Genomic DNA, 24614 nt, shown 5'->3' on the forward strand with positions numbered 1-24614 from the left:
CATAATTTCAGTTTCATTAGCACTTCTCACCATTTTGATTTTTGTGTTGAACTGATTTTCACTCATGGCTTAAAACATGGCAATGATGTATTGAACTTCATCTTTAGTCTTTAAAATATGTGTCCAAGTGACCCTATAATATTTGTCACTCTATATGGCCTCACAAGTCTATATGCATTAGTGAAAAACTATTAAAATATCTCAAAGTTGATAGATCCAACAAATTAAAATAAGTTGTGAAGTACTTAAGATTGGAGTATTGATACTCGAGCTTTGATTTTCTATCTCTCATTGTTCACATTATCCTTGTTCTTTTATAATTCTCTATCGCAAAACAAATGTTGGAAATTGATAGTGGGTATAAAACTTAAAAGACACAACGTGCTTCTTCATTAATTATGAGAAATGGATAGCTCGACATTGAAACATAACTAGAGATAATATAAATTATTATTTAATATTTTGAATCATACAAAAAGACAAATAATAATATGAATTTCATCCAACTTAACCTCTCATTGGAAGATATTTCAAAATAATGCAAAATCAAGAAATCATTTAGTAGTGTATTTCTCTTAATATCCGTATGAGGGACTTGGAGAATATGTAGGAACAGTGTAAGTTGGGGTGTAAACTGGAGATGAGGTGTATTCTGGAGACTTGTACATTGGAGAAGGTGTGTAAACTGGAGATGTGGTGTATTCTGGTGACTTGTACACGGGTGATTGGGTGTATTCTGGTGACTCATACACTGGAGACGAGGTGTAAACTGGTGAATTGTATACTGGAGATGTGGTGTATTCTGGTGACTTGTACACGGGAAATGGATTGTATTCTGGGGACTTGTATACTGGTGATGGGGTGTATTCTGGTGACTTGTATACAGGTGATGGGGTATATTCTGGTGACTTGTATACTGGGGATGGAGTGTAAACTGGTGACTTATACATTGGAGATGGGCTGTATTTTGGTGACTTGTATACGGGAGATGCGGTGTACTCTGGTGACTTGTATACAGGAGATGGGGTGTATTTTGGTGACTTGTATATGGGATATGGGGTGTATTCTGGTGACTTGTATACGGGAGATGGGGTGTATTCTGGTGACTTGTATACGGGAGATGGGCTGTATTTTGGTGACTTGTACACTGGAGATGGGGTGTACTCTGGTGACTTATACATGGGGGATGGAGTGAATAGTGGAGATGGAGTGTACTCTGGTGACTTGTACACTGGAGATGGAGTGTATACTGGAGATGGGGTGTAAACTGGAGACTTGTATACGGGAGATGGGGTGTATTCTGGTGCCTTGTATACAGGAGATGGACTGTATTTTGGTGACTTGTATATTGGAGATTGGGTGTATTCTGGTGACTTGTATATTGGAGATGGGGTGTAAACTGGTGACTTGTATACGGGAGATGGGGTGTATTCTGGTGACTTGTAGACGGGGGATGGGCTGTATTTTGGTGACTTGTACACTGGAGATGGGGTGTACTCTGGTGACTTGTACACTGGAGATGGGGTGTACTCTGGTGACTTATACATGGGGGATGGAGTGTATACTGGAGATGGAGTGTACTCTGGTGACTTGTACACGGGAGATGGAGTGTATTCTGGTGACTTGTACATTGGAGATGGACTGTATTCTGGTGACTTGTAGACGGGGGATGGGTTGTATTTTGGTGAGTTGTACACTGGAGATAGGGTACTCTGGTGACTTGTACACTGGAGATGGGGTGTACTCTGGTGACTTATACATGGGGGATGGAGTGTATACTGGAGATGGGGTGTACTCTGGTGACTTGTACACTGGAGATGGGGTGTACTCTGGTGACTTATACATGGGGGATGGATATACTGGAGATGGAGTGTATTCTGGTGACTTGTACACGGGAGATGGAGTGTATTCTGGTGACTTGTACACGGGAGACGGAGTGTATTCTGGTGACTTGTACACAGGAGATGGAGTGTATTCTGGTGACTTGTACATTGGAGATGGACTGTATTTTGGTGACTTGTATACGGGAGATGGGGTGTATTCTGGTGACTTGTATATTAGAGATGGGGTGTATTCTGGTGACTTGTATACTGGAGATGAACTGTATTTTGGTGACTTGTATACTGGAGATGGGGTGTATTCTGGTGACTTGTATATCGGAGATGGGGTGTATTCTGGTGACTTGTACACGGGAGATGGACTGTATTTTGGTGACTTGTATATTGGAGATGGGGTGTATTCTGGTGACTTGTATATTGGAGATGGGGTGTATACTGGCGACTTGTATACTGGAGATGGAGTGTATTCTGGTGACTTGTACACGGGGGATGGGCTGTATTTTGGTGACTTGTACACTGGAGATGGGGTGTAATACTCTGGTGACTTGTATACTGGAGATGGAGTATATTCCGGTGAATTATATACTGGAGATGATGGTGTATATACTGGCGATGGGCTATAACTTGGAGACGTGTAAACAGGAGAATAGGATGGCTTCTTATATTCTGGAGCAGGACTGTAAGTATAGTAATCACTAGCAGATGAAACTGCCACCAAAGTAATGAGAAGGAAAGACATGAAAGAAGCACGATTGAGAGCCATTTTGAGGGAAGTTGAAGATGAAGATGAAGATGAAAAGATGAGTTGTGAAATATATGGTTTGCGGATGGGCTTTATATAAGCTTGTCCTTAGGTTCATTCCTTGATATAAAATCAATGAAAACATAGTAGTGGAGACCAAATCTTCAATCATGAATTGGTGTACCACCTTCTTGGCACGATTCAGCTAATAAAAAATTATCAAATTGACCTGATCTCTGTTTGTGAAAACCAACATTGTATGTGAAGATCCTGTTGATCAATTCATGAAATGCTTAAAGTGTTATTTTATCATGTTGTAGCTGTCAGCTGGAAGGCACCAATGTATAGAACAGCAATTAGCAATGACGCTGATCGGTTGAACGTATTAAAATCACTCATTGCAAAGAATAATTTCATTGAATCGTCTTATTTATTTCACCGACTGTAAGCAAGGGATGATTATCATATGGAAATTTTTAGGTAACTTGTTACTAGTGATTTGTGATGTCAAGAATCTTGTACTTGGTCTAATTGTCCCTAGGGTTATAGTACTTATAGCAATAGGTTTTTATTTTTATTTTTTGGTGTTTGCACCCGGTTCACCCTTCGAGCTACATCCGGATCGAGGCCAAGTTCGGGGTGGTTAGGTTTCATTCCTCTCCCAAGGGTGTTGCGGGGATTCGAACACGAGTCCGTCCTACCAAAGCTAGTCTCCATTATCACTGGGCCAACACTTACTTGGTAGCAATAGGTTTTTATGAGAGTTGTATGAATGTTGTATTATTAATATGTTATATTAGTTGGTCAGAAAACTATTAGTCACATGTAAGTAAATTATTTGTTTCTATTCTTCCTATGTTTTTTTTTTTTTTACAACCGAGAAAACTATATTTTCTAAGTGTTATTAAATTTCCTGATACATAATTTTAGGAGAATGATGGACAATTTAGATAGACAATTTTTTTAAATAAATTTAACACTGATAGCTCAATCACTCTTCTTTATGATTCCAAAATTTCTTTAAAAGATTTATTCATTTATAATTGTTTATAATCCTCCTAAAATTATGTGGCAAAGGGTTTTGATAGCACTTCTTAAGGAAATTAAATGAAGAAAGTATCATTCTTAAAAAATGTATATGGTGTGACATGTCTTATTGGAATTTTCTTATCTCAGATTATGAACATATTGTTTCAGTAGTTAGATAAATCGTCTGAATTTATGGATCTAAATCTTAATTTTTGAACATATCATCTCAATTTAAAAATCTATATCTCAATTTATGGATACTTCATCTGAGCTTATGGACAAACCATCTCAATTCACGTTATCATTTTGGAAATTAGACATACCATCACAAACTCTTAGGTGTAACTGTTATAACATAATTTACAGTGTAATTAATAATCTATAAATCATTGCTTCTTTTGTAAAAAAAGAAACTCAAATGACATGAAATAAATGATATAATGATATGAGATTCATGATATTACTTAGGTAATTCATATCCTTCTTGTTGGAGTCTACATCATTATGCATGTTACACAATAAGTTATGGTGAAAAAACACTCTTTTTAGATATAATCTCATCTTAATTATTATAGTTATGAACATCTTCTCACAATCTATTTGCACTTTATCTTAAGTTTATAATACATATCCATTTTTTAGAACTCCAATATCAATTTTTGCATACATTAGATATGTCCTCCATACACAAGGGCCTCAACGTTTGAACGAGAAATTTCATATATATTAGAGAATACGGTAGTGCACTTAATTAGTGGCTAGATTAACTTCCGATAAAGGGGTAGAATAATTGTATGTTGATGTTTTTTCCAAAGGTGTGTTAGCCTTAGTGGAATTTGATTCTTGTGAGTAATAAATTTTTCCCCTTTTTTCTTTCAATAAAAGGAATTTCAGATTAGAGACTTTGAGTCTATTTTATTTGATTTCTGATTTTCAATTTTTTATATTTGACTTCTTGATCATTATCCTAGGAGCGTCTTTAAGGGTAAAAACATTATCTTTTACTTTCATAATTTTGTTCACTCGCCGTTAATATTGTCCATGTATGATAGTTTCCATAAATTCAGAAACGTTATCGATGTCTTTCCAGCGGAATTTCAATAATCTCTGGAAATGGAACCTATTATAACTCAAAAAATTACTGGATTGCTAAATAACGCACTAAAAAATTTCTTACTAACATGTTGGTTTTGTTCTTTCAGATTTGAAACTTTAATAGCAAAAAAATGAACATTAAGGTTAAGATGTGAAGATTGAAGAATAAGGTAATAAACAAACGAAATTTCAGGAGCATAGATTAGACAAAAATTATTAAAATACAAGAGGTATAACAAGAGACAAACAAAAAATACCAATAAGAAGTTTAATTAAAAACCAAAACTTTTATTTAGTGGATAAAACAATAGTATATGACATAAAAAACAATACATAGTCTCAAAATCTAAAGACAAAATTATTTTAAGTGTCTCAAAATTAACAATTAACAAACAACAAAGACTCCATTTGTTGACCTTGCATTGAAGCCGGCCCCTCTCGTGCCGGTGCCACCACGTCTTGGTCCCTTGAATGACCTTCCATGACAGTATGAGTTGCCTTGTCACTTACCACAGCCACCACCACGTTTGTGCAACATTATATTGCACATTGCACTTTGGAGAATGAGAAAGGGTCAACAGCTTTAATGCTTTATCAGTCGTTCAGACGTTCACCATTTCATCAAACATATACTTCCTCCGTAACAGAAAGAATGTAACAATTTGGTATTATTTGTGAGGTATAAAATATTCAATTGTTGCATACTTTATGTTAAGGAGGAAGTAGTATAAATTATACGAAATACCATTTACAAATTCTAGTTCTGGTGTTAGCTGGGTCTAAGGAGTTATGATCTATGTTACTCGAATTATTCATTTTACCTACCTTAATTGACGCTTGTCTGATTTTTTACACTTTGATAAGTAAAATTTCCGCAGCTTCATTTTGAGCCAAAACTATGAAAAAGATAAGGTACCGAGTTCAACATTTGGAAACATATTATTGTATGACATGAGTAATAATAACATTGTTAGAGAAGTATGACTACAACTTAAGCCTCAGCCAGTACTAGAAGACTAATAAAAATCTATTGGTTTTCACTTTTTCCCCTCCGAGATACTGATTTTTTGCTCCGTCTTATAAGAACTTACATCAGGAAAACCAATACAGATTAAAAAAGATGTCATACTCATACAGAACGAAATGAAAACTGTAGGTTATTCAAATTGCATGCAAATAAAATAAAGAGATGTAAATATTTTATTATATTTTTTGGTTAAAATGACATAAAAGAAAAACTTAACCAAAGTTATGGCCTGGAAGCCTACAACAATCCGTCAAGAGTCAAGACAAATGTAAATATGAAATCCACATAGCATCATGTAACAGGAGATGGGCAAGTGACGAGCAGCATTGCATGTCACTGATATTAAACTCCACCCATCACCCATGAAAACCCCACTTTCCCTTCTATAGCCACCAGAGGGGTGGAACATCACACGGGGACTAGTGAGAGCCGCGGTTCCTATCAACTTTTGAATTTTTCTAAAAATTAAGGTCGAAAATGTAATTTTTTAAATTAAAATAGTTTAATTTTTATATTTGGTCTCTCTAACAATACAAATTATATTTTTGGCTCCTTCTATAATATTTTTCTGATTCCGCCCCTCCACAGCGTACACCGGTACATCGTACAACTGCCGCCACCTTTTCTCCACCGTACCCTAGAATGTTCATTCAATACTTCAATATATAGGTCTACGTCCATAACAATTAGTTTCTTACATGCTATTAAATTAAGGTGTATCATAATTCACAAAGAAGTACATGCATTGTTGGATATAATATTAATACATTCCTTTAGATTACCTAATCTCTCTCCCTCACACGGGTAACGCTACATCTACTTGGTGGGTAGCTAACCCACTAGAAATAAAGCATTAAAAAACTATTAAAATTGATGAGTTGGATTCCACTATTTATTCATTTCTATTAGTAGTGGGTTGTTGACCCACTGGGTAGATAAAGTTTTTTCCCCTCACACCTATGAAAACATGAATAGTAATAAAGTACTAACATTCTAGAAATTGATCATCATCAATGCTTGAAATATTTTTAGAGCATGTAGTCTCAATTTTTCCTTTTCTACCATAAAGGCTCCGTTTGGCAGGGCGTAAAATGTTTTTCCGGAAAACTGTTTTCCTCTATTTTCATTTTTACATTGTTTGGTTGGCAAAAGAGTGTAAAACCATTTTTCCTTGGGGTAAAATTACTCTCCCAAGGATGGAAAACCATTTTCCTTTCAAAATGAAGGGAAAACTATTTTCCTTCTCTCTCTTGGACACTCCTCTCACTACCTCCTTACTTTCCCTTTCATTTTCCTTTCATTTCATCATTTTTTTTACATCGAACCAAACGGAAAACTAATTTTGGAATTGTGTTTTCCATTGTAAATTGTTTTTCATGAAAATTATTTTACACTGAAAATATTTTACGCCCTACCAAACGGAGCCAAAGTTGAAAAAGAAGTAATCCAACAAGGTTTCTATTTAATCTGTCTATTTTATTACTTTGTGTGCACATTTCAAATATAAAGATTAGAAATAAAGGAGGCCAATAACTCTCACATATATTTGTTGAGTAGATAAATATTGTAGGGAAAATCCTTGAGAATAATGGTGCATGTGGCGATGAAACTGTTAATTAGCTTAAAACAAGCAAATAAAAAATTGCAAAATAGGCATGAGGTTAGAATGTTTTCTGAAAGCTTTATAAGTTATAAGTTAAATAATTACAAAAATGTTATAACTATGAAATTATATAAAGTGGAAAAAATAAGTTGTTTGGTCAAATTGACTAACATATTATACAGAATTAAAATCTTTCATCTATATTAGCAATTATGAGGAAACTTTAACCACCTTAATTACCCTCATGATATTACCAAACATATAACAATTTTTTGTCCCCCTGCATATTTCTAAATTTTCTTAGCATGGACCTAGCGTTGTGTTAATTTATTACAACTACAGTCTATAAATAGCTCATATGTAATTAAGCATTGGACATTTATAGTTTTTTTTTCGCCCATTTGGAACATATAACTATTAATTAGACACTTAGGGATCTATCTAATAGTGTTTGGCGTAAGGGCTGTGAGAGAGACCAAAAAGACATTGACCCCATTGTCATTCGCAAATTAGATGGTAGACACGAGTTATTTACCGTCTAAATGGTACGCATCATTCTATACGCGTCGTTTCGCATTATAATATAATAAACAAAACAACATCCTCAATGAATAAACTAAGTAATATGAAGATGAAAGTAGAAAAAAAGAACAACACACGAGATTAGGGATGGCAATCCAGTCTGAATCCGACCCTAGTCCGCTCCGATCCAAAGGAAAAAATCCGAGTTTACTCCGACAAAAAAGTAATCCGACTCCGTTTAAAAAATCCGACTCCGAGTCGGAGGAGGGTCGAAGTCGGATCTCATAAAATAATTCGACATCCGACTCCGACTTTGAGTCAATCAATCCTCTTTTCTTATTTATGTAATGTATTATTTATGTATAATCTGACTTCGACTTTCAGCCAATTGTATTATATAGGATTTTCCCATAGAAAAAATGATTGTTAAAAATAATAGTAATAATAAGATTGTTTGTACTATATAAGATTTCCATATGATGATTAGAATAAATTGTAATGATTAAATTATTGTATTATAGAAGACTATTCTATTATAAAAGAAATTGGAAGAAAACCAAGTCGGATCAGGTTTGGAGTCGGATGTGTTGGGTATATGGTAGTATATGAAGCTCATGGAGGTGTATGGGTGTGGAGATGAGGTTGCGTAGAAGGAAAACGTCATTTGGGACATAAGGCTAACTTTGAATGGACATATCATTCAATCTATAAATGATTTTGAGGTGATTCAAAGTGGAGGTGATAGCTTGTTCTAAGAGCTTTCCAATGATATGTCATATGTCCAATTCCGGTGAGAAACAAGAAAGTTATGACGGTTTTACGAAGAACTGACGAAACTGACGAGTTTCATCAGTGTTTTTGTCCGCCCGCGGGCTAGGACCCTGCGCCCGCGGGATGTCGAGCTGCGGGTTACGTTTTTCCGGGTTTTTTCTTTTGTTTAATGAGGGTATAAATAGGTGCCCTAATTATGATTATCAGATTCATCATCTCAAAACACATATTTGAGAGAGAAAAAGCTGTAGAGAGAGTTCTTGAGTGCTTTTGTGATCTTTCTTGAATATTCATCGATTCCTAGTGCAGATTCGTGGTTTTTCTCCCAGTTCTTGGGTTTCCACGTAAAATTTCTGGTGTGTTCTTTCCTGCTTTCTTATTTGATATTCTATTACTGTTTGATATTATTCTTAGATTGATAGTCAATAGAACTTACAGGATGTTCGGATTTTAAGTCGGATGTCCGGATTTTAAGTCGGGTCGAATCTCGGAGTCGGGTGTTCGGATTTTAAGTCGGGTCGGATTCGAATTTTCAAAGTCGGGTGTCGGAGTCGGACTCTTTAAAATCCGACTTTCTGTAGGGTCGGAGTCGGATTATGCATAATCCAGTCCAAGTCCGACCCGTTGTCATTCCTACACGAGACTCAACGAACATCTAAATCAGCAATGAACAACAAGGGAAAAAAAAAGCTGAACAAAAGAGGAAATATCTGATGAACAACCACTCAACCTAATGAACCGACAAATAAAATACAATGAACAAAGAAATATTTGCAATAAACAAACTAAGAAACATAAAGATAAAGGTCAACAAAGGAGAATCGTCGTAATCGATATTCATTGGAAAAACGTTGATGTACATTTGTTTCACATGTTCATTGGAGAACAGCTGATGTACATTAATTTTACATGTTTTATGTTTTTTGGGTTGCGTTTTGATCCGTGTCTACCATTACGCTAGTCCACCATCTACCAATTGATTATCATTGTATCACGGCAAGGTAATATTCTTTGTAATATAGGTACAGAGCAAAACCTTTAGAAAAACCATTAGGATATTTCAAAAATGATGGATCCACTTAAGTTGTGAAGTCTTTAGTAGTATTATACTCGAAATCTGAATCATTCATTGTGCACATACCTATTGTTGTGTGATTCTTTATGGGCCAAAAGATGTTGCAAATTGAGTGTGTATAAAACTTAGATGGCATAATGTATCTTCATCATGAAAAATGAATAACTCGACACTGAAACATAACAAAAGATAATATATATTTTATTTAATATTTTGAATAATACAAAACGATAGATAATAATAATATGAATTTCACGCAACTTAATCTCTCATTGGAAGTAATTTTAAGATAATGCAAAAACAAGCATTTAGTAACATAGTCTCTTAATAGCCGTATGAGGGACTAGGAGAATATGTAGGAGTAGTGTAAGTTGGGGTATAAACTGGTGATGCGGTATATTCTGGAGACTTGTAAACTGGGGATGGTGAATAAATTGGGGATGGGGTGTATTCTGGTGACTCGTATACTGGAGATGGTGTATAAACTGGTGAGTTGTATACTGGAGATGGAGTATATTCTGGTGACTTGTACACTGGGGATGCAGAGTAAATTGGGGATGGGGTGTATTCTGGTGACTCGTATACTGGAGATGGTGTGTAAACTGGTGAATTGTATACTGGAGATGGAGTATATTCTGGTGACTTGTACACTGGGGATGGAGTGTATTCTGGTGACTTGTATACGGGAGATGGACTATATTTTGGTGACTTGTAAATTGGAGATGGGGTGTATTCTGGTGACTTGTACACTGGAGATGGGGTGTATTCTGGTGACTTATACACGGGAGATGGACTGTATTTTGGAGACTTGTATACTGGAGATGGGGTGTATTTTGGTGACTTGTATACTGGAGATGGGGTGTATTTTGGTGACCTGTACACGGGAGATGGGCTGTATTTTGGTGACTTGTATATTGGAGATGGAGTGTACTCTGGTGACTTGTACACGGGAGATGGGCTGTATTTTGGTGACTTGTATACTGGAGATGGGGTGTATTCTGGTGACTTGTATACTGGAGATGGGGTGTATTCTGGTGACTTGTACACGGGAGATGGGCTGTATTTTGGTGACTTGTATACTGGAGATGGGGTGTACTCTGGTGACTTGTACACTGGGGATGGAGTGTATTCTGGTGACTTGTATACTGGAGATGGGGTGTATTCTGGTGATTTGTATACTGGAGATGGGGTGTATTCTGGTGACTTGTACACGGGAGATGGGCTGTATTTTGGTGACTTGTATACTGGAGAAGGGGTGTACTCTGGTGACTTGTACACTGGGGATGGAGTGTATTCTGGTGACTTGTACACGGGAGATGGGGTGTATTCTGGTGACTTGTACACGGGAGATGGACTGTATTTTGGTGACTTGTATATTGGAGATGGGGTGTATTCTGGTGACTTGTATACTGGAGATGGGGTGTATTCAGGTGACTTGTACACGGGAGATGGACTGTATTTTGGTGACTTGTATATTGGAGATGGGGTGTATTCTGGTGACTTGTATACTGGAGATGGGGTGTATTCTGGTGACTTGTATACTGGAGATGGGGTGTATTCTGGTGACTTGTACACAGGAGATGGACTGTATTTTGGTGACTTGTATATTGGAGATGGGGTGTATTCTGGTGACTTGTATATTGGAGATGGAGTGTATTCAGGTGACTTGTACACGGGGGATGGGCTGTATTTTGGTGACTTGTACACTGGAGATGGGGTATACTCTGGTGACTTGTACACCGGAGATGGAGTGTATTCTGGTGAAGTGTATACTGGAGATGGGGTGTATACTGGTGATGGGCTGTAAGTTGGAGACACATAGACTGGAGAATAAGATGGCGTCTTGTATTCTGGAGTAGGACTGTAAGTATAGTAATCACTAGCAGATGAAACTGCCACCAAAGTGATGAGAAGGAAAGACATGAAAGAAGCACGATTGAGAGCCATTTTGAAGGAAGATGAAGATGAAGATGAAAAGATGAGTTGTGAAATATTTGGTTTGTAAATGAGGTTTATATAAGCTTGTCCTTGGTCTCATTCCTTAATATAAAATCAACGAAGATATAGTAATGGAGAGCACATCTTCAATGATGAATTGAGTACCACCTTCTTGGCACGTTTTAGCCAATAAAAAATATCAAATTGACTTGATCTTTGTATATACCTCATATGTAAAAATCAAATTGAAATACTTAGTTTGTTACCATATCATTTAGGAGACACCAAAGTTAACAATAGCCATTATGCCCGTGGGTTGCACGTTACATATAAAGCTACTATATACTTCCTCCGTTACACTTCTCTCTTTTATGTGAGAGTTTTTTAAAAAAGTGTTTCACTTATTTTAGAACGGCGGAAGTATTGCAAAAATTATTCCGTGAAATCGACTTGTAAATTCACCGACTATAAGGAATGGGAGATTAGCAAATGAAAATTATTAGGTGGGTTGCCTGTTGCTTGTCGATTGTGATTCCAAGAATCGTGTACTTGGTCTAATTTTCCAGAAGAAAATATTTTTATGATAGTTGTAGGGCACTCTAATCTCTGTGAGTAATTCTTTCGGTTGGTCATAGTTTAATAAGTCAAATTTTTAACTAAGTAATATTTAAAGTTTTTATCCAACAAAAATGATATTATTCATCAAGAATGTTATGAGGTTTAAGACATCTCACTAATATATTGGTGAGACAAATTTCAAACGTTTCATTTTATGAGTATAGCATCTTAAATTTTAGATGTATTATATTAATTTATGAACATTTGATCTTAATTTTTAGACAGAACGTATCAACTAATAGAGTTAAACAAACCGTCTTAGTTTATGATATTTCATTTGATCATTTACAAATACCATCTCAATTCATGTACATTGTTTTTTCAAGGACAGGAAATCATCAAAGTCTATCCAAGTCTCATTAATCTCATGAACTTTGAAGATTTTCATCATCAACTGATGAAGATTTGATGAGAAAGAGATAAATTGAGAAGAGAGATAAGTTTAATTGTATTATCTCAAAACTGATTTACAAACTGAGGGAAAGTTAAAATATATACTTCCTCCGTTTCTTTTTACTCGTTACATTTCCATTATGGGAAGTTTCACATTACTTGCTACACTTCTTTTTTGGGCAATAAACTCTTTCTATCTCTCTCCTCCCACATGGGTCCCTTTTCTTTTTACTCTCTACCTCTCTCTTCTCCAAAAATTGCCTAGGAGTCCGTAAAATGAGAAGTGTAGCGAGTAAAAAGAAACGGAGGAAGTACAAGAGAAAGAATAACAAACTTATAACAACTTTAACTAACTAATGACAGTTGTTGATAGAGATAACTAACTATTAATTAACTATAATCTTAACAACAACAACCCCCCAACATTAACAAGATGGATTGGGTGGGGGCTGAGTAACCAGTCCAATCCTGGTGGACAAGAACTTATTATGATGATCAGCTGCCAAAGGTTTTGTCATCACATCTACAAGTTGTAATGAAAATTGAACATGACACAAAGAAATCAGCTTTGAATCCACATGCTCTCGGATGTAATGACCATCCAACTTCAGAATTTTTGTTCTCTATCGAAATACAGTATTCTCTGCTATATATTGGGCTGATTTATTATCACAAAACAAACTGATGAGTATAGGCACATGAATTAAAAGATCTTGCAATAAACCTTCAATCCAGACTACTTCACTAGTGGTTTGACTCATGGGCCTATATTCAGCCTCTGAGAAACTTTTAGAAACAACTTTTAGTTTCTTAGTTTTCCAAGAGACCAATGAATCTCCAAGAAAAATACAAAAGCCAGTAAGTGATCTTCCAATATAAGCACATGTTCCCCAATCTACATCATTATAGGCCTTGAGTGAGAGAGCATTGTTGGAATTATGGAACAAACCATTATTGAGTGTGCCTTTAAGATATTTAAGAACATGAGGTGCAACAGCATAATGTGGTGTTCTAGGCTCAGTTAGAAATTGGCTTAACTGTTGGACAGCATAGGAGATATCAGGCCTTGTCATGTTGAGGTATAAGAGCTTCCCAACTATTCTTCTATATATCTTAGGATCAGTCGACACATGACCCTCAATGGTGCTGAGTTTCAAGCCTTTTGGCAAGGGAAACGGAGCAATCTTACAATTCTCCATTTTAGTAGAGCTCAGAAGATCTAAACTATACTTTCACTGATTAAGAAATATGCCAGATTCAGATCTAGTGACCTCAATACCAAGGAAATATTTGAGGTCACCAAGATCTTTAATGGTGAATGCATTGTGTATAATGCTTGTTTAACCTCTATGATCAGCTACTCGTAAGTCATCCACATAAGTATTAAGAATTTATTTTTGGCTTCCATGGTATTTCTCATGGGAGTCATGGACTCATGGTTCACACGAAGGGAAAATTTCAAAAAACTATCTTTTATAATCAAAAAAATTCAAAAAACTACCTTTTGAAAATTTTCTTTCAAAAAACTACCTTATATAACAAATTTGTTTCAATGTACTACCATTTTGTCATAAATGAGGTTTAATCACCAATGATTAAGTCATCGTAAATAGCTTTACTTTCTTCCCCTTTCGTTTCTCTCTTCTTTTCTCATTGCCCCGTCGGCAACAGCACCTACGGTGACTGTCATTTATTGATCAGTATTAAATATAAACATAATAAAGTGGTAGTATATTGAAAGGAATTTGTTATATAAGGTAGTTTTTTGAAAGAAAATTTTTAAAAGGTAGTTTTTTGAAAAAAGTTGGTTATAAAAGGTAGTTTTTTGAAATTTTTCCTCACACGAATTTACTTTTCCGTATCTTTAGGCTCATCTTATGTAGCAAGGGAAAATGAGGAAAAGTCATATTCCTCTTCTAAGATTATAGAACATCCAATTTAATTATAAGACAAATGAAGTAGCTATGGAAAATTCATTTTGTTTAATACCCCCTAAGTTTAAGAGAAGATAACCCTAATATTAAAGCGTCAATATCATCTATGAACACAACTAATAATTGCCCTATAGTTCATTAGTTTGTGAACATTAATTATTTTATTATTTCCTTACTCTTCCACCTACCCTACCATATTTTCTCTCTCCTCCAATTTCTTATTTACTCCTCTTTTTCTTGTCCTAATAAAATAATATTACTTTTATACTCTCTATCCTCATAACCCACAAAGTGGACAACATCTAGGAGTACTCCAACACCCCACATCCAAGCCACCAGGGATATTAGGTAATACCCCGTCTCAGCCACCAAGGACGTCACGAGATGCCGAAAAGGGTAATGCCGGACATCCAGACAGACTGTTTCCTAGATTCATACTTTACAGAAGGGAATACATATGATATATATACTTTTTTGGTGTTTAAAGAATCCTGGATATACTAGGACTCTAGGAGGGAGTACATATTATCATATCTCAAGAGTGGCATCCATAGGGAGTAATATATCTCAAATACCTAATTACAGGAATTCACCTAAAAGCAACAGCAAGCTCTAACAAGAAAATTAACACAAGCAGTTAGACATAAACACAAATTCAAGAACATAGATTAGAGCAAGAATAGCTACTTTAACACAGCGTACAAACAATGCAACATAGTTAGTCCAATTTGAAGTCTAATTTAAAACCAAAACTTCCATTCAGAAAATACAGTAGTACATGACAGAAACAACTTAGTTTTGAAACTGACAAAATTTCCGAATCATTAAAGTATCTTAGATTAACGGACCCCGCGATTAAGACTGACCATACGGGCCGAAGAGTCTGTTTGTTGACCACGCATAGAAGAACGACCATAAGAGCCCACCCCTCTCGAGCGACCACCATGGTCCCGTGAATACCCTCCAGCAGAAAATTGCCCCGGAGTCATTGTCTTTCCTCCATATCCAGATCGCCCACCCGATCTTCCTTGAGAATATGAGTTGTCTTGCCACCTACCACCACCGCCGCCACCAGAGGCGACCGCAGCATAATCTGGTCCGTCTCTCCTCCTAAGAGGCAAACCATCCAATGAACCACCACCTAACTTGGCCTCCATAGCTCGCTCGTTATTTTCAGCTAGAATAGATAGCTTTTCAGTCAACTGGAATGCAAGAGCTTGCAATCTAGTATGCTCAAACTCATGGAAGATGATGCACCGAGTAGGCTGGTCCCACGAAGCACGGAGTTCTTCATTAACCATCATCTTGCTCACGATACTGTGTATCTGAGCTTCTGAGAGCTCAAACATCTTAGACAGCTGATCAAGGCTCAGAGAGCTGTACGAAGCAGCATAAGTGAATAGGTATGTTCTTAGGGCTGCTTCTTTGATCTTGGATTTCAGCATTTCAAAAACATCGTCTTTGTTTCTCAGGAGCTTCCACACATCTAGAGATGTGATGACATCGTACGCTTTTTGAAAGTCTCCTTGAGTGAGACCTCTAGTAGCAGCCATTGCATGATCCCGGACATTTTCAGGTGGGCCACGCAACGTTTGACGCTCACTAGCTTCAAGCAATCTCCTGAAAGTCTTGCTTAAGATCCTGCGCTGTGATTCGAAGGTGTTGGCAGCCATATAGGGGACCTCCAGCAGCATAGCACAAGTCAGATGAACTGCTTCTAAAAGTTCCAAATTGATGTGCATGTGATATGGCATCTGTTGCCTTCTTTCTCTCATCTCCTGATAAAAATTGAAGAATACCCAGAGTGAGGTTCATAAATGAGTAAAGATGGTAAGCATTCAAATTGAATAAACAATCGTGCAAGAGCAAGACTATTGCATCTTCAAGAATGAGAAAGGGTCAACAGAGTTTCACAATTTCATCTATAATACATGTTCAACTAAGATACCAAGTTTATGGGACATCTCATTTGGTTCTTAAAAGCAAAGCTTAGAGTCTTGCAGATGCAAAATCCCAACTACAGCACAACGTACCTTCCACAAAAGTATGATATATACAAACTTTAATAATTTACTCCCATGCAAAATATGTTTCTTTTTAAACTCACAATGGCCTACTATGAAAACACGAGTATTCATACCCAAAAAAAAGTTCCAATCTCAACGGCAGCCACACAGCATAAGCCTCAACCAGTACTAGAAGAACTATTACAACATCTAACGGTTCCCCCTACCCACATATTATAATATTATCTAATGGTTTCCCCCTCCCAGATACCGCATACTAATGCACTTGGTTCCCATACATGCCCTTTACATAAGTACATTATTTTCTTGAAATAGCCAATACCTTCTCTTTTCTAAAGAGTGTAACTTCCTTTTCTACCTGCTTAAAACAAGCTAAACATACTAAACTTCTACCCCCATCCAAGGAACTTACTCTAAGAAGTTGTAGTATTTTTTTTCTGTTACCTATTTGAAGTACAAGTGGGACTAGCAGTAAAAACCCGCCACCTCAATAGCACCAAAACTTTCATCACCCTATGACACAATATTACACCTGTTCGCCAACCGGCTGGCTTGATAAAACAAGATAACAATCCCGATCGAAAAGATGTTATACAGAACAAAAAGAAAAAATAGATTAGCAACCAGCAACTGCATTGCGCATAAGAAATCCACTTTGCAGCAACAGCATGTCACAGGACAAGAGCAAGTGACGAGCAACTCTGCATGTCCCTCATCTTAAATTCCACTGAGGTGATCAATGTACACACTACAAATCGTGTGGTTGAACATCTCTAATGAAAGTCACGTGTACGAACAGCTTAAGAATATAAATCACGGCACTAAACTTATAACTCCTAAGTCCTATCAAGCTTTTAGAATTTGAAATTAGTAAGGAGCAAAAGCAGAAAGCAAAATGATAGCTTTGTATGTCAATATTGCAGCACTGACACAAATGGCTTTCAAAAACAAATCTTGATTAAAACATAAACATTCTACAAGCAAACAGTAACAGACGGCTTAAACAGCTTTGAGTCATTGACACATTACCACATACACCACTTTCTTTGCGAGAAAAGTAGTAAACAGTAACAGAAGGGCATTGTAGTTAACATTCTGAATATTGGTTTATATTATTCTATCAAATACTTCTTCCATTATCTACTAGTTACAGCACTTGTTCTTTATTTAGAAAAAAATGAGAACTTGATCATTTGAAAATATACATTGAGACACATCTAACAATATATTACATGATAATGTTGTTTCCTTCATTAATTTGGTACAAAGAATGTCATGTAAAATATCAGTTAAAAAAAGATATCAAAAAGTTTTTGAAGTTTCTCCTAAAAAATAAAGTGTGGTCACCATAAAGAAACAGAGGGAATTCAGGGATCAACCTAAACCAGTAAATTTAGTCAATATGAAAAATTACATGCTCCTCACAGTTTTCCCAATATCAGAGAAAACCCCACTGCACATATCAGAATTCGATAACCACCCGCCAAATCTTAGCTAAAGATTGCAACAGAAAGCTCAGAACAACCACTCTACATAGGATAATTAAGATAACAGTAACACATGTACAAATTTACAAACATACCTGTTCAGGAGTCTTCTCATGGTACCGGCTTTGAGAGAAACCTTGTGCAAGTAGCTCTCTCACTCTTCCAGCTGAATATAATTCAGAAAGGCAACTGTGTCCTTCTGAGATCAAACCAATCCTAAAAGCACAGAGACCAAGCTGAGCCATAGCTCTATTGAACAATATCTGGGTTGAAATATCCATATGTTGAATTGTGTCTTGTAAATGACTCATCAGCAGCAAGTCACGAGCAACTGTAAAATCATCCATAAGAGCATGGTGATATATATCACATAGCATTGCACGAGCCTTTGTTCTCTCATCTCCAAATTGGTAAATGAGAGAAACTAGGGTATCCATCAGATCCCTGCTGCGCTCGGGAAAAGTTGATTTCCGAGGAACAAGCTCGGGAGTTACTACAAACAAAGGGGGGGCCCTAGCTTCACCGACTGCCTTAAATTCTTCACCTGCAGCCTCATCATTTTCTTCTTCTGGTTGTTCAGCCAATTTCCTCATCGCCTCGTAAACTTCTTGAGGTTTGTAGTACACAAATTCAACACGTTTCAGGGCTATCTTTGAAGCTGCCTTCAAATTTCCACATTTCTCTAAATACTCTTGGACATTTTGTGCCAGGATCAAAAACAACGGCTCATCCCTCAGCCTTTCAACAAATTCACGTGTATAAGGATCTATACACTGCAAGCTCTTAAAAAACTCAACATCTATCCTTTCAAGGAAGGCTACCAAGTTTCCCCATATTCGAATGGTACCGTTATGGTCTGGGCCTTTTTGAGTTTCATTTTCGTCAGGCTCCACAGAATCATCCACCAGAATGTTTGGATACTGAGTGAGAATATCAAGTATAACAAACATATTCTGTACACATTTCTTCCACACATTAATTGGCATGTGTCCACTGAGACTAGGGTTGATATCAAATTGGGCAGATACAACACTGAAAAGGATCTCAAGTTTCTGAGCAGGTGTCTTTGCAACCCTAGTCAAGAAGGTGAGACGCTCGACTAGCTCAATTCTGCCAGTTCCCTTCTTACCACGCCCAGCAACAATTTCTTTGACTTTCTTGTTCACTGTATCCCATGTGATCTCACTAGGGTTTTTCATGAATTGCCTATCCATATGCTTATCCACATGACCACGTTCATCCGTGGTCTCATCCTCCTTGTCAGTGTCTTCTTCACTTTCGGACCCAGGTTCATCAGTCTCTTCTTCACTTTCTGATTCATCTTCAGCTTCCTCCTCTTCTTCCCCTTCAATTCCAGACTCAGGATTCTCCCTGTATTTGATAATCATATCTTCATATTGCTTGTTGTTCTTCTTTAGATTCTGCTTCATTTTATTTAATGCTTTCGCATTGCTACTACTCATCTTTTTCTTAGCCTCCTTATTTGACAAGGTCTCATTCAGAAAATCCTCCAACAGTACAAGGGCCTTTATATAAATGTTGGGAACCTTACCAGATTCCGCAACACGCATAACTTTCTCAAGTTGTTTATTAATCTTATCATAGTTTTCTTGTAAGCTCACCCAGTCATTAATCTTGATAGCATTCTTCATCTGATCAACCGTCAACGACATCTCCTGGAATCGCTTATCCTTAGCAGAAACAACCACTCGCTTTTCATCATCAGAATCATCGCTACCGCTACCATTTGTCTGTAGATACCTGCTTCCAGAATTTGGAGCTTTAGGCTTAACAAGAGCTTGATATACAACAACATCATCATCGTAATCACTCTCTTCCTCTTCCTCCTCCTCCTCGGTGTCGCTTCCACCCTACACAGCACATAATTAACATTACTTCTTGATAAGTACAACATTGTAACTCAAATTAAAACAAATCTGTTACATTGGATGATTTCAAACCTGAGTCCAAAAACGCGAACCCATTTCTTTTTCCTTTCAACGAATTCAAGAAATTCTACTTTTCTCAATCTGCAGAAAAATTGGCATATTCGACAATACGGAGTAAATACCATAAGAAACCCATCTTGAGTATCAAATATCACTAAAATCGAATGAATAAACAATTCAGGGATTTTTTAACATCTAAATTATCCCAAAAAGCATGAAATTAGAAAAGAGAAGTTGAATTTATGAAACAAACAATAATAATCGCATATAAATTAATCCGCATGAATAATTACATGAAGTAGATCTTAAAATCGCAACAAACCATATAACACATGAAAAATCGCAACAAAAGATGGTCTAAACAAGTAGATTCATTTTGAGGGAAATTGAAAATACCTGGAACGAAATTTGGAGATCAATTCGAGCTTCAGTAATCCGTGTGAGTGAAGGAGGCTGCGAGGTTTCCGAACTTTAGGGTTGGGAATTGGGAGTGTACTGAATTATTATATACCCCCCAAGTAGTTTAGGATGCAAATGGGCCAAAAATGTTGGGCCTTGGCATTGATAATAAAGATAATAACAAACATATACTCAAATTTAGAGGTGGTCATTGGACGGGTCTAACCGGAGCCAGTCATGAGCTAACCTGCAAGAAAATCGGATCGGATCGGCCTAGATCGCTAGATGACCGGATATGAATCGGCCCGGAATTGCACAAACATAAGGGTTCTCGTAAACTCAATTGATGGGGGAAGAAATCGACCCAATCATAGCCTTGAATTGGATCGTGAATCGCACTCAGTCCTGAAACGGACGGTAAATTGTACTCAACCTTGAACCGAACCGTTAAACCAGTTCTAAATATGCATAAAATTTCTTCATCCTTGGCCTAGTTATTAATAACACTAGCGTAGATGGAAGGTACCGAAAATTGTTAATTCTAAATACTAGTGCATATGCAATTAAAATTTAAAAATCATAATGCTTTTCTACTTACGAAAAATAATGGACTGATGTTCCAAACCTGAACCGTCCCGACCCAATCGTAGCCTTGAACTGGATTGCACCGGTTCTGGATTGAGAAAATCCAACTCTGGGCCTGCATCGGCTCAAGTTTGGGAAAATACAACCCTAAATATGAACTAAACTGTATCGATCAGCTAATTGGTCCGGTTCAGGTTCATACTGAGTTGAATCGGTCTGAAACTAAATTCTAATAGGAATAGAATTTGCTCAAGTCGTGAGATTTTTCATCTCGATGTCTCCCTTATTCATTTTACCTACTTATTCCATTATGAAATAAGTGAACATTTCTCTCTTACATGTGAGATATTTTTTAGAAAAAAGTTTCACTTATATAAACATTATTGACAAGTTCAACTAAACGGATAACAAACACACCTGAATTCAAATAACATGTACTCCCTCTGTTTTTTTTTTATTGTTCTCACTTATAATCTTGGCACTATTCATACTTAGAGAGAATCTTCTCAATGTTTATCAATTTATAAGAAAAAATATAGTCATGTGGGATCTTGTTTGATTCGTCTCAATTAGTACATTATTAATATTCAATCATTATAATTTTTACTAATATATAATGAAAAATATTTAAGTTCAAAAATGTGCGTTGGGAGATGTGCACAGGAAATTCAGAAAGATAAAAAAAAAACAGAGGGAGTATAAGAGTTGGACTCAAATTACATAATTTGATATTTTTCAATCAAATTGATGTGATTTTCCTTACAAACTGGAATCAACTGAATTTAAACAAAAAGTAATTGTTTGAACTGATATTAGTGGATGAGTAGTGGACCATTTGAACTAAATTTGTGTGGGATTGAATTGTAGGACAGTAGTAACTTAATTGGAATGATCAAAAATTTGAATAAATTGTGATAGGTAGAAAGTGAAACTGGAAAAGTTGGAACAGAACAGTTCAGTTGGAAAAAAACTAAAGTTAAATTAATTGAAGTAAACTAAATTATTTGGTTCGAATCATAATTGAACTAACTGATTAAATCAACGAAATTTAATTATAGCAACAAAATCAATCAATTAATCTCCCATTGTACGTATTTTCTCTTAGATTGGTAAGATTAAAAATTCTATTGAATTGACACTTCTCATAGGTATAACCTGTCAAGTTTACATGTTAAACTCCTTGGGAGCGAAGGAGAATAGTAAGCAAAACCTCACCCCTAAAGAGTTACAAGGTCAAATCTTTACCACTAAACCAAGACTTGTTTGGTACTTGTATAATTTATTTGGATATGGAAGTATCCTAGTGACAATATCATACTTATGTCCAGATATATTTTTAATTTTTAACTTTTAATTTGTATATATATAAATAAATAAAGTAAAATAAATATTTAAATATGAGTAACAATTAATGGTTAATCGAAAATTTGTACCGAAATTGGTTAATCGTTTAGGCGGTTGCTGGGTTGAATGGTTACATTACAATTCACAAAAAATGATGGAACGATATTCCCGAGTACAAAATCGAAATGTCATCTTAGGACGGTTAACTACCCATAAATACCCTTAATTTATAGGGAAGAGGCATATAACTCTAATCCCTACAGTGGGGCTTACTTGCACAACAAGGCAAAGAGTGTAGGAGAGTTTCCTAAATCTTAATTGGTTGTGTGGTTTAAGTAGATTTTAAGAAAGATTCTTCTCTCTTTCCTAAAATCCTACATATAATAGCATGATTTTTTTTTGTTCCTTTATTTCTTAAAATCAGTCGAAGTAAGATACTCAGAGGGCAAGTTTTCTCTTGTCTTAAAACTATAAATAAACGCCTAGCCTCATGAAAGGGCTAGACTCTAGAGAGACTGAAAGAGTGTGAATTCGATTAATTTTCTTGTAAATTTAAACGCTTGTTTTTCTGCCATTACTCCAATTTCATGAATGATTTCTTTTTAATGTTCAAGTAACTTAGTTTTAGGAGTGGTCTAAGGGTTTTTGACATTCATGGTTAAGACTTCAAGAGTGATTACAAAACTTTAAAATATTCGTTCTTTTCTTTTCTTCTATTAATTCGAGAATTTCTCTTATTTTTCAAGATCCGTTATTTATTTCAATTCTTTATTTTGATACTTGGCTCAATCATATCAATTATACTTCCATGTAATTAGCAAGGTACATGGAGGTAGGCTTGCACATGACAGGGATTCATGAATAGCAAAGTCTTTTTTATATGGTACGGATATATTAGATGTTGGGTCAGTACAATTCTTCGAATTGTTTAATAGACAATAATTACAATATAATGTTTTTACAAAAAATCGCAAAATAAAACTTTAATAACTGATAATAAATTGTTTTTTTTTAACACTAACATGTATTAATACTTTTAAAGTAACATAACTATAAAATTACATGATATTTATGTCACTAATATAAATGTGTAAACTCGAGGTGGTATGTTAAAAACTTATATACACTTATCCACATAATGTGACATAAAATGTTGCTTATGCCTTAGTTCAAAGTGAAAGAGTCTACATGGGAAATGGACTCATTTGACAACTTCTTTTACTATGCCCTCTTAAAACTACAGTTACATCAGTCTTAATTCCAAACATTATTACATCTTCCAAATTTTACAATTAAAGCCAAAACACCCATTAACCTTAATCCTCTTACGACTCTTCTTTTCACTCACTTCTTCAAAGTCCACCTTCCTCTTCCACATACTCTTCTCCACATCAATAGCTCCAAAGCTTGCTCCATGAGATCTTGACATATTAGAAGTTGATGATGATGACAATAATATAGATGATGATCTTAAACTTGTTGTTGATGATGATGATGTTGTTGATGATGATGATGATGATGACAATAATATAGATGATGATCTTAAACTTGTTGTTGATGATGATGATGTTGTTGATGATGATGATGATGATGATGATGATGATGATGATGATGATGATGATGGCAAAAGCATCATATGGCGTTCAATGATATGAGATAAAGAAGCTAATTCAAAGGAATCATAGAGAGGGCTCCCACAATCCCATATCATTGAGGCTGCTGATGCTTCTGATACAGATGTTAATGCTCTTGCATTTTCTTCCTTCATCATTTGATTTTCCTTTTTCATCCACTCTACAAAATGAGAAACTTTTATTTTGTTTATTATGTTTATTATGCTTTGGAGTAAGTATAATTTGAACCATCTGTAAACATTAATTGTTTATTTTAGTAGTTTATGGAGGGTTCATTGCAGGTTCATTATTTATGTTTAATTATTGTGAGCATTGATATCATTAGTGATTGACCAGCCGAGCAAATCATGCATTTGGATTATTATAGACAGTTGTGTTTCAGTGTTTGTGTTATGCATGACTTTTTGACGTACTCGGCCAACTACAAGTATTTTTTTTTTTTTGGGTGATGAAGAGATTGGGTTGGGGGGAGGGGGGAGGGGGGAGCCCAAATCAAGAAGAGAAACGTATTCTACCAACTATAGTTCTACTTTTTCTATTTTATGTATTAGGAGTCATGATAAACATCTAACTGTTAGATGTTGCTAAGGGTATGTTCTTTTCG

General features: G+C 35.9%; 4 protein-coding genes across 4 annotated transcripts; all 4 read right to left on the minus strand.

The window, feature by feature from the left end:
* Positions 1 to 506: 506 nt before the first annotated feature.
* On the minus strand, positions 507 to 2635 carry LOC109134982 (extensin-1). Its single transcript, XM_057395337.1, is given in 2 exon segments — positions 507 to 1704; positions 1706 to 2635. Coding segments are annotated over 2 exon segments (2025 nt in total). The 5' UTR covers positions 2602 to 2635; the 3' UTR covers positions 507 to 575.
* A 7247-nt stretch (positions 2636 to 9882) lies between these two features.
* On the minus strand, positions 9883 to 11693 carry LOC130591665 (extensin-2-like). The gene has a single exon (XM_057395338.1). The coding sequence runs from the start codon at positions 11647 to 11649 to the stop codon at positions 10027 to 10029; it is 1623 nt and encodes a 540-aa protein (XP_057251321.1). The 5' UTR covers positions 11650 to 11693; the 3' UTR covers positions 9883 to 10026.
* Positions 11694 to 13274: 1581 nt separating this feature from the next.
* Positions 13275 to 13850, minus strand: LOC109134855 (uncharacterized mitochondrial protein AtMg00810-like). Its single transcript, XM_019249223.1, has one exon. The coding sequence runs from the start codon at positions 13848 to 13850 to the stop codon at positions 13275 to 13277; it is 576 nt and encodes a 191-aa protein (XP_019104768.1).
* A 1372-nt stretch (positions 13851 to 15222) lies between these two features.
* On the minus strand, positions 15223 to 20592 carry LOC104892188 (eukaryotic translation initiation factor 3 subunit C). The gene is made up of 4 exons (XM_010678031.3): positions 20445 to 20592; positions 20061 to 20129; positions 18195 to 19970; positions 15223 to 16363 (listed from the first exon to the last, which is right to left on the minus strand). Exons 2-4 carry the CDS (start codon positions 20082 to 20084, stop codon positions 15425 to 15427), a joined length of 2739 nt encoding a protein of 912 aa, XP_010676333.1. The 5' UTR covers positions 20085 to 20129; positions 20445 to 20592; the 3' UTR covers positions 15223 to 15424.
* Positions 20593 to 24614: the final 4022 nt, after the last annotated feature.

The sequence above is a fragment of the Beta vulgaris genome, chromosome 5 (genome assembly GCF_026745355.1).
Source record: "Beta vulgaris subsp. vulgaris cultivar EL10 chromosome 5, EL10.2, whole genome shotgun sequence".
Taxonomy (NCBI): Eukaryota; Viridiplantae; Streptophyta; class Magnoliopsida; order Caryophyllales; family Amaranthaceae; genus Beta; species Beta vulgaris.

Bases quoted from the DNA above. Each gene is read 5' to 3' on its own strand.
- LOC130591665 (XM_057395338.1), bottom strand. From the start codon at position 11,649: ATGGCTCTCAATCGTGCTTCTTTCATGTCTTTCCTTCTCATCACTTTG.
- LOC109134855 (XM_019249223.1), bottom strand. From the start codon at position 13,850: ATGGAGAATTGTAAGATTGCTCCGTTTCCCTTGCCAAAAGGCTTGAAA.
- LOC104892188 (XM_010678031.3), bottom strand. From the start codon at position 20,084: ATGGGTTCGCGTTTTTGGACTCAG. The intron at 19,971-20,060 runs GTTTGAAATCAT...TGTGCTGTGTAG, and splicing joins GTTCGCGTTTTTGGACTCAG to GGTGGAAGCGACACCGAGGA. The intron at 16,364-18,194 runs GTATGTTTGTAA...AATTTTTATCAG, and splicing joins ATGAGAAGACTCCTGAACAG to GAGATGAGAGAAAGAAGGCA.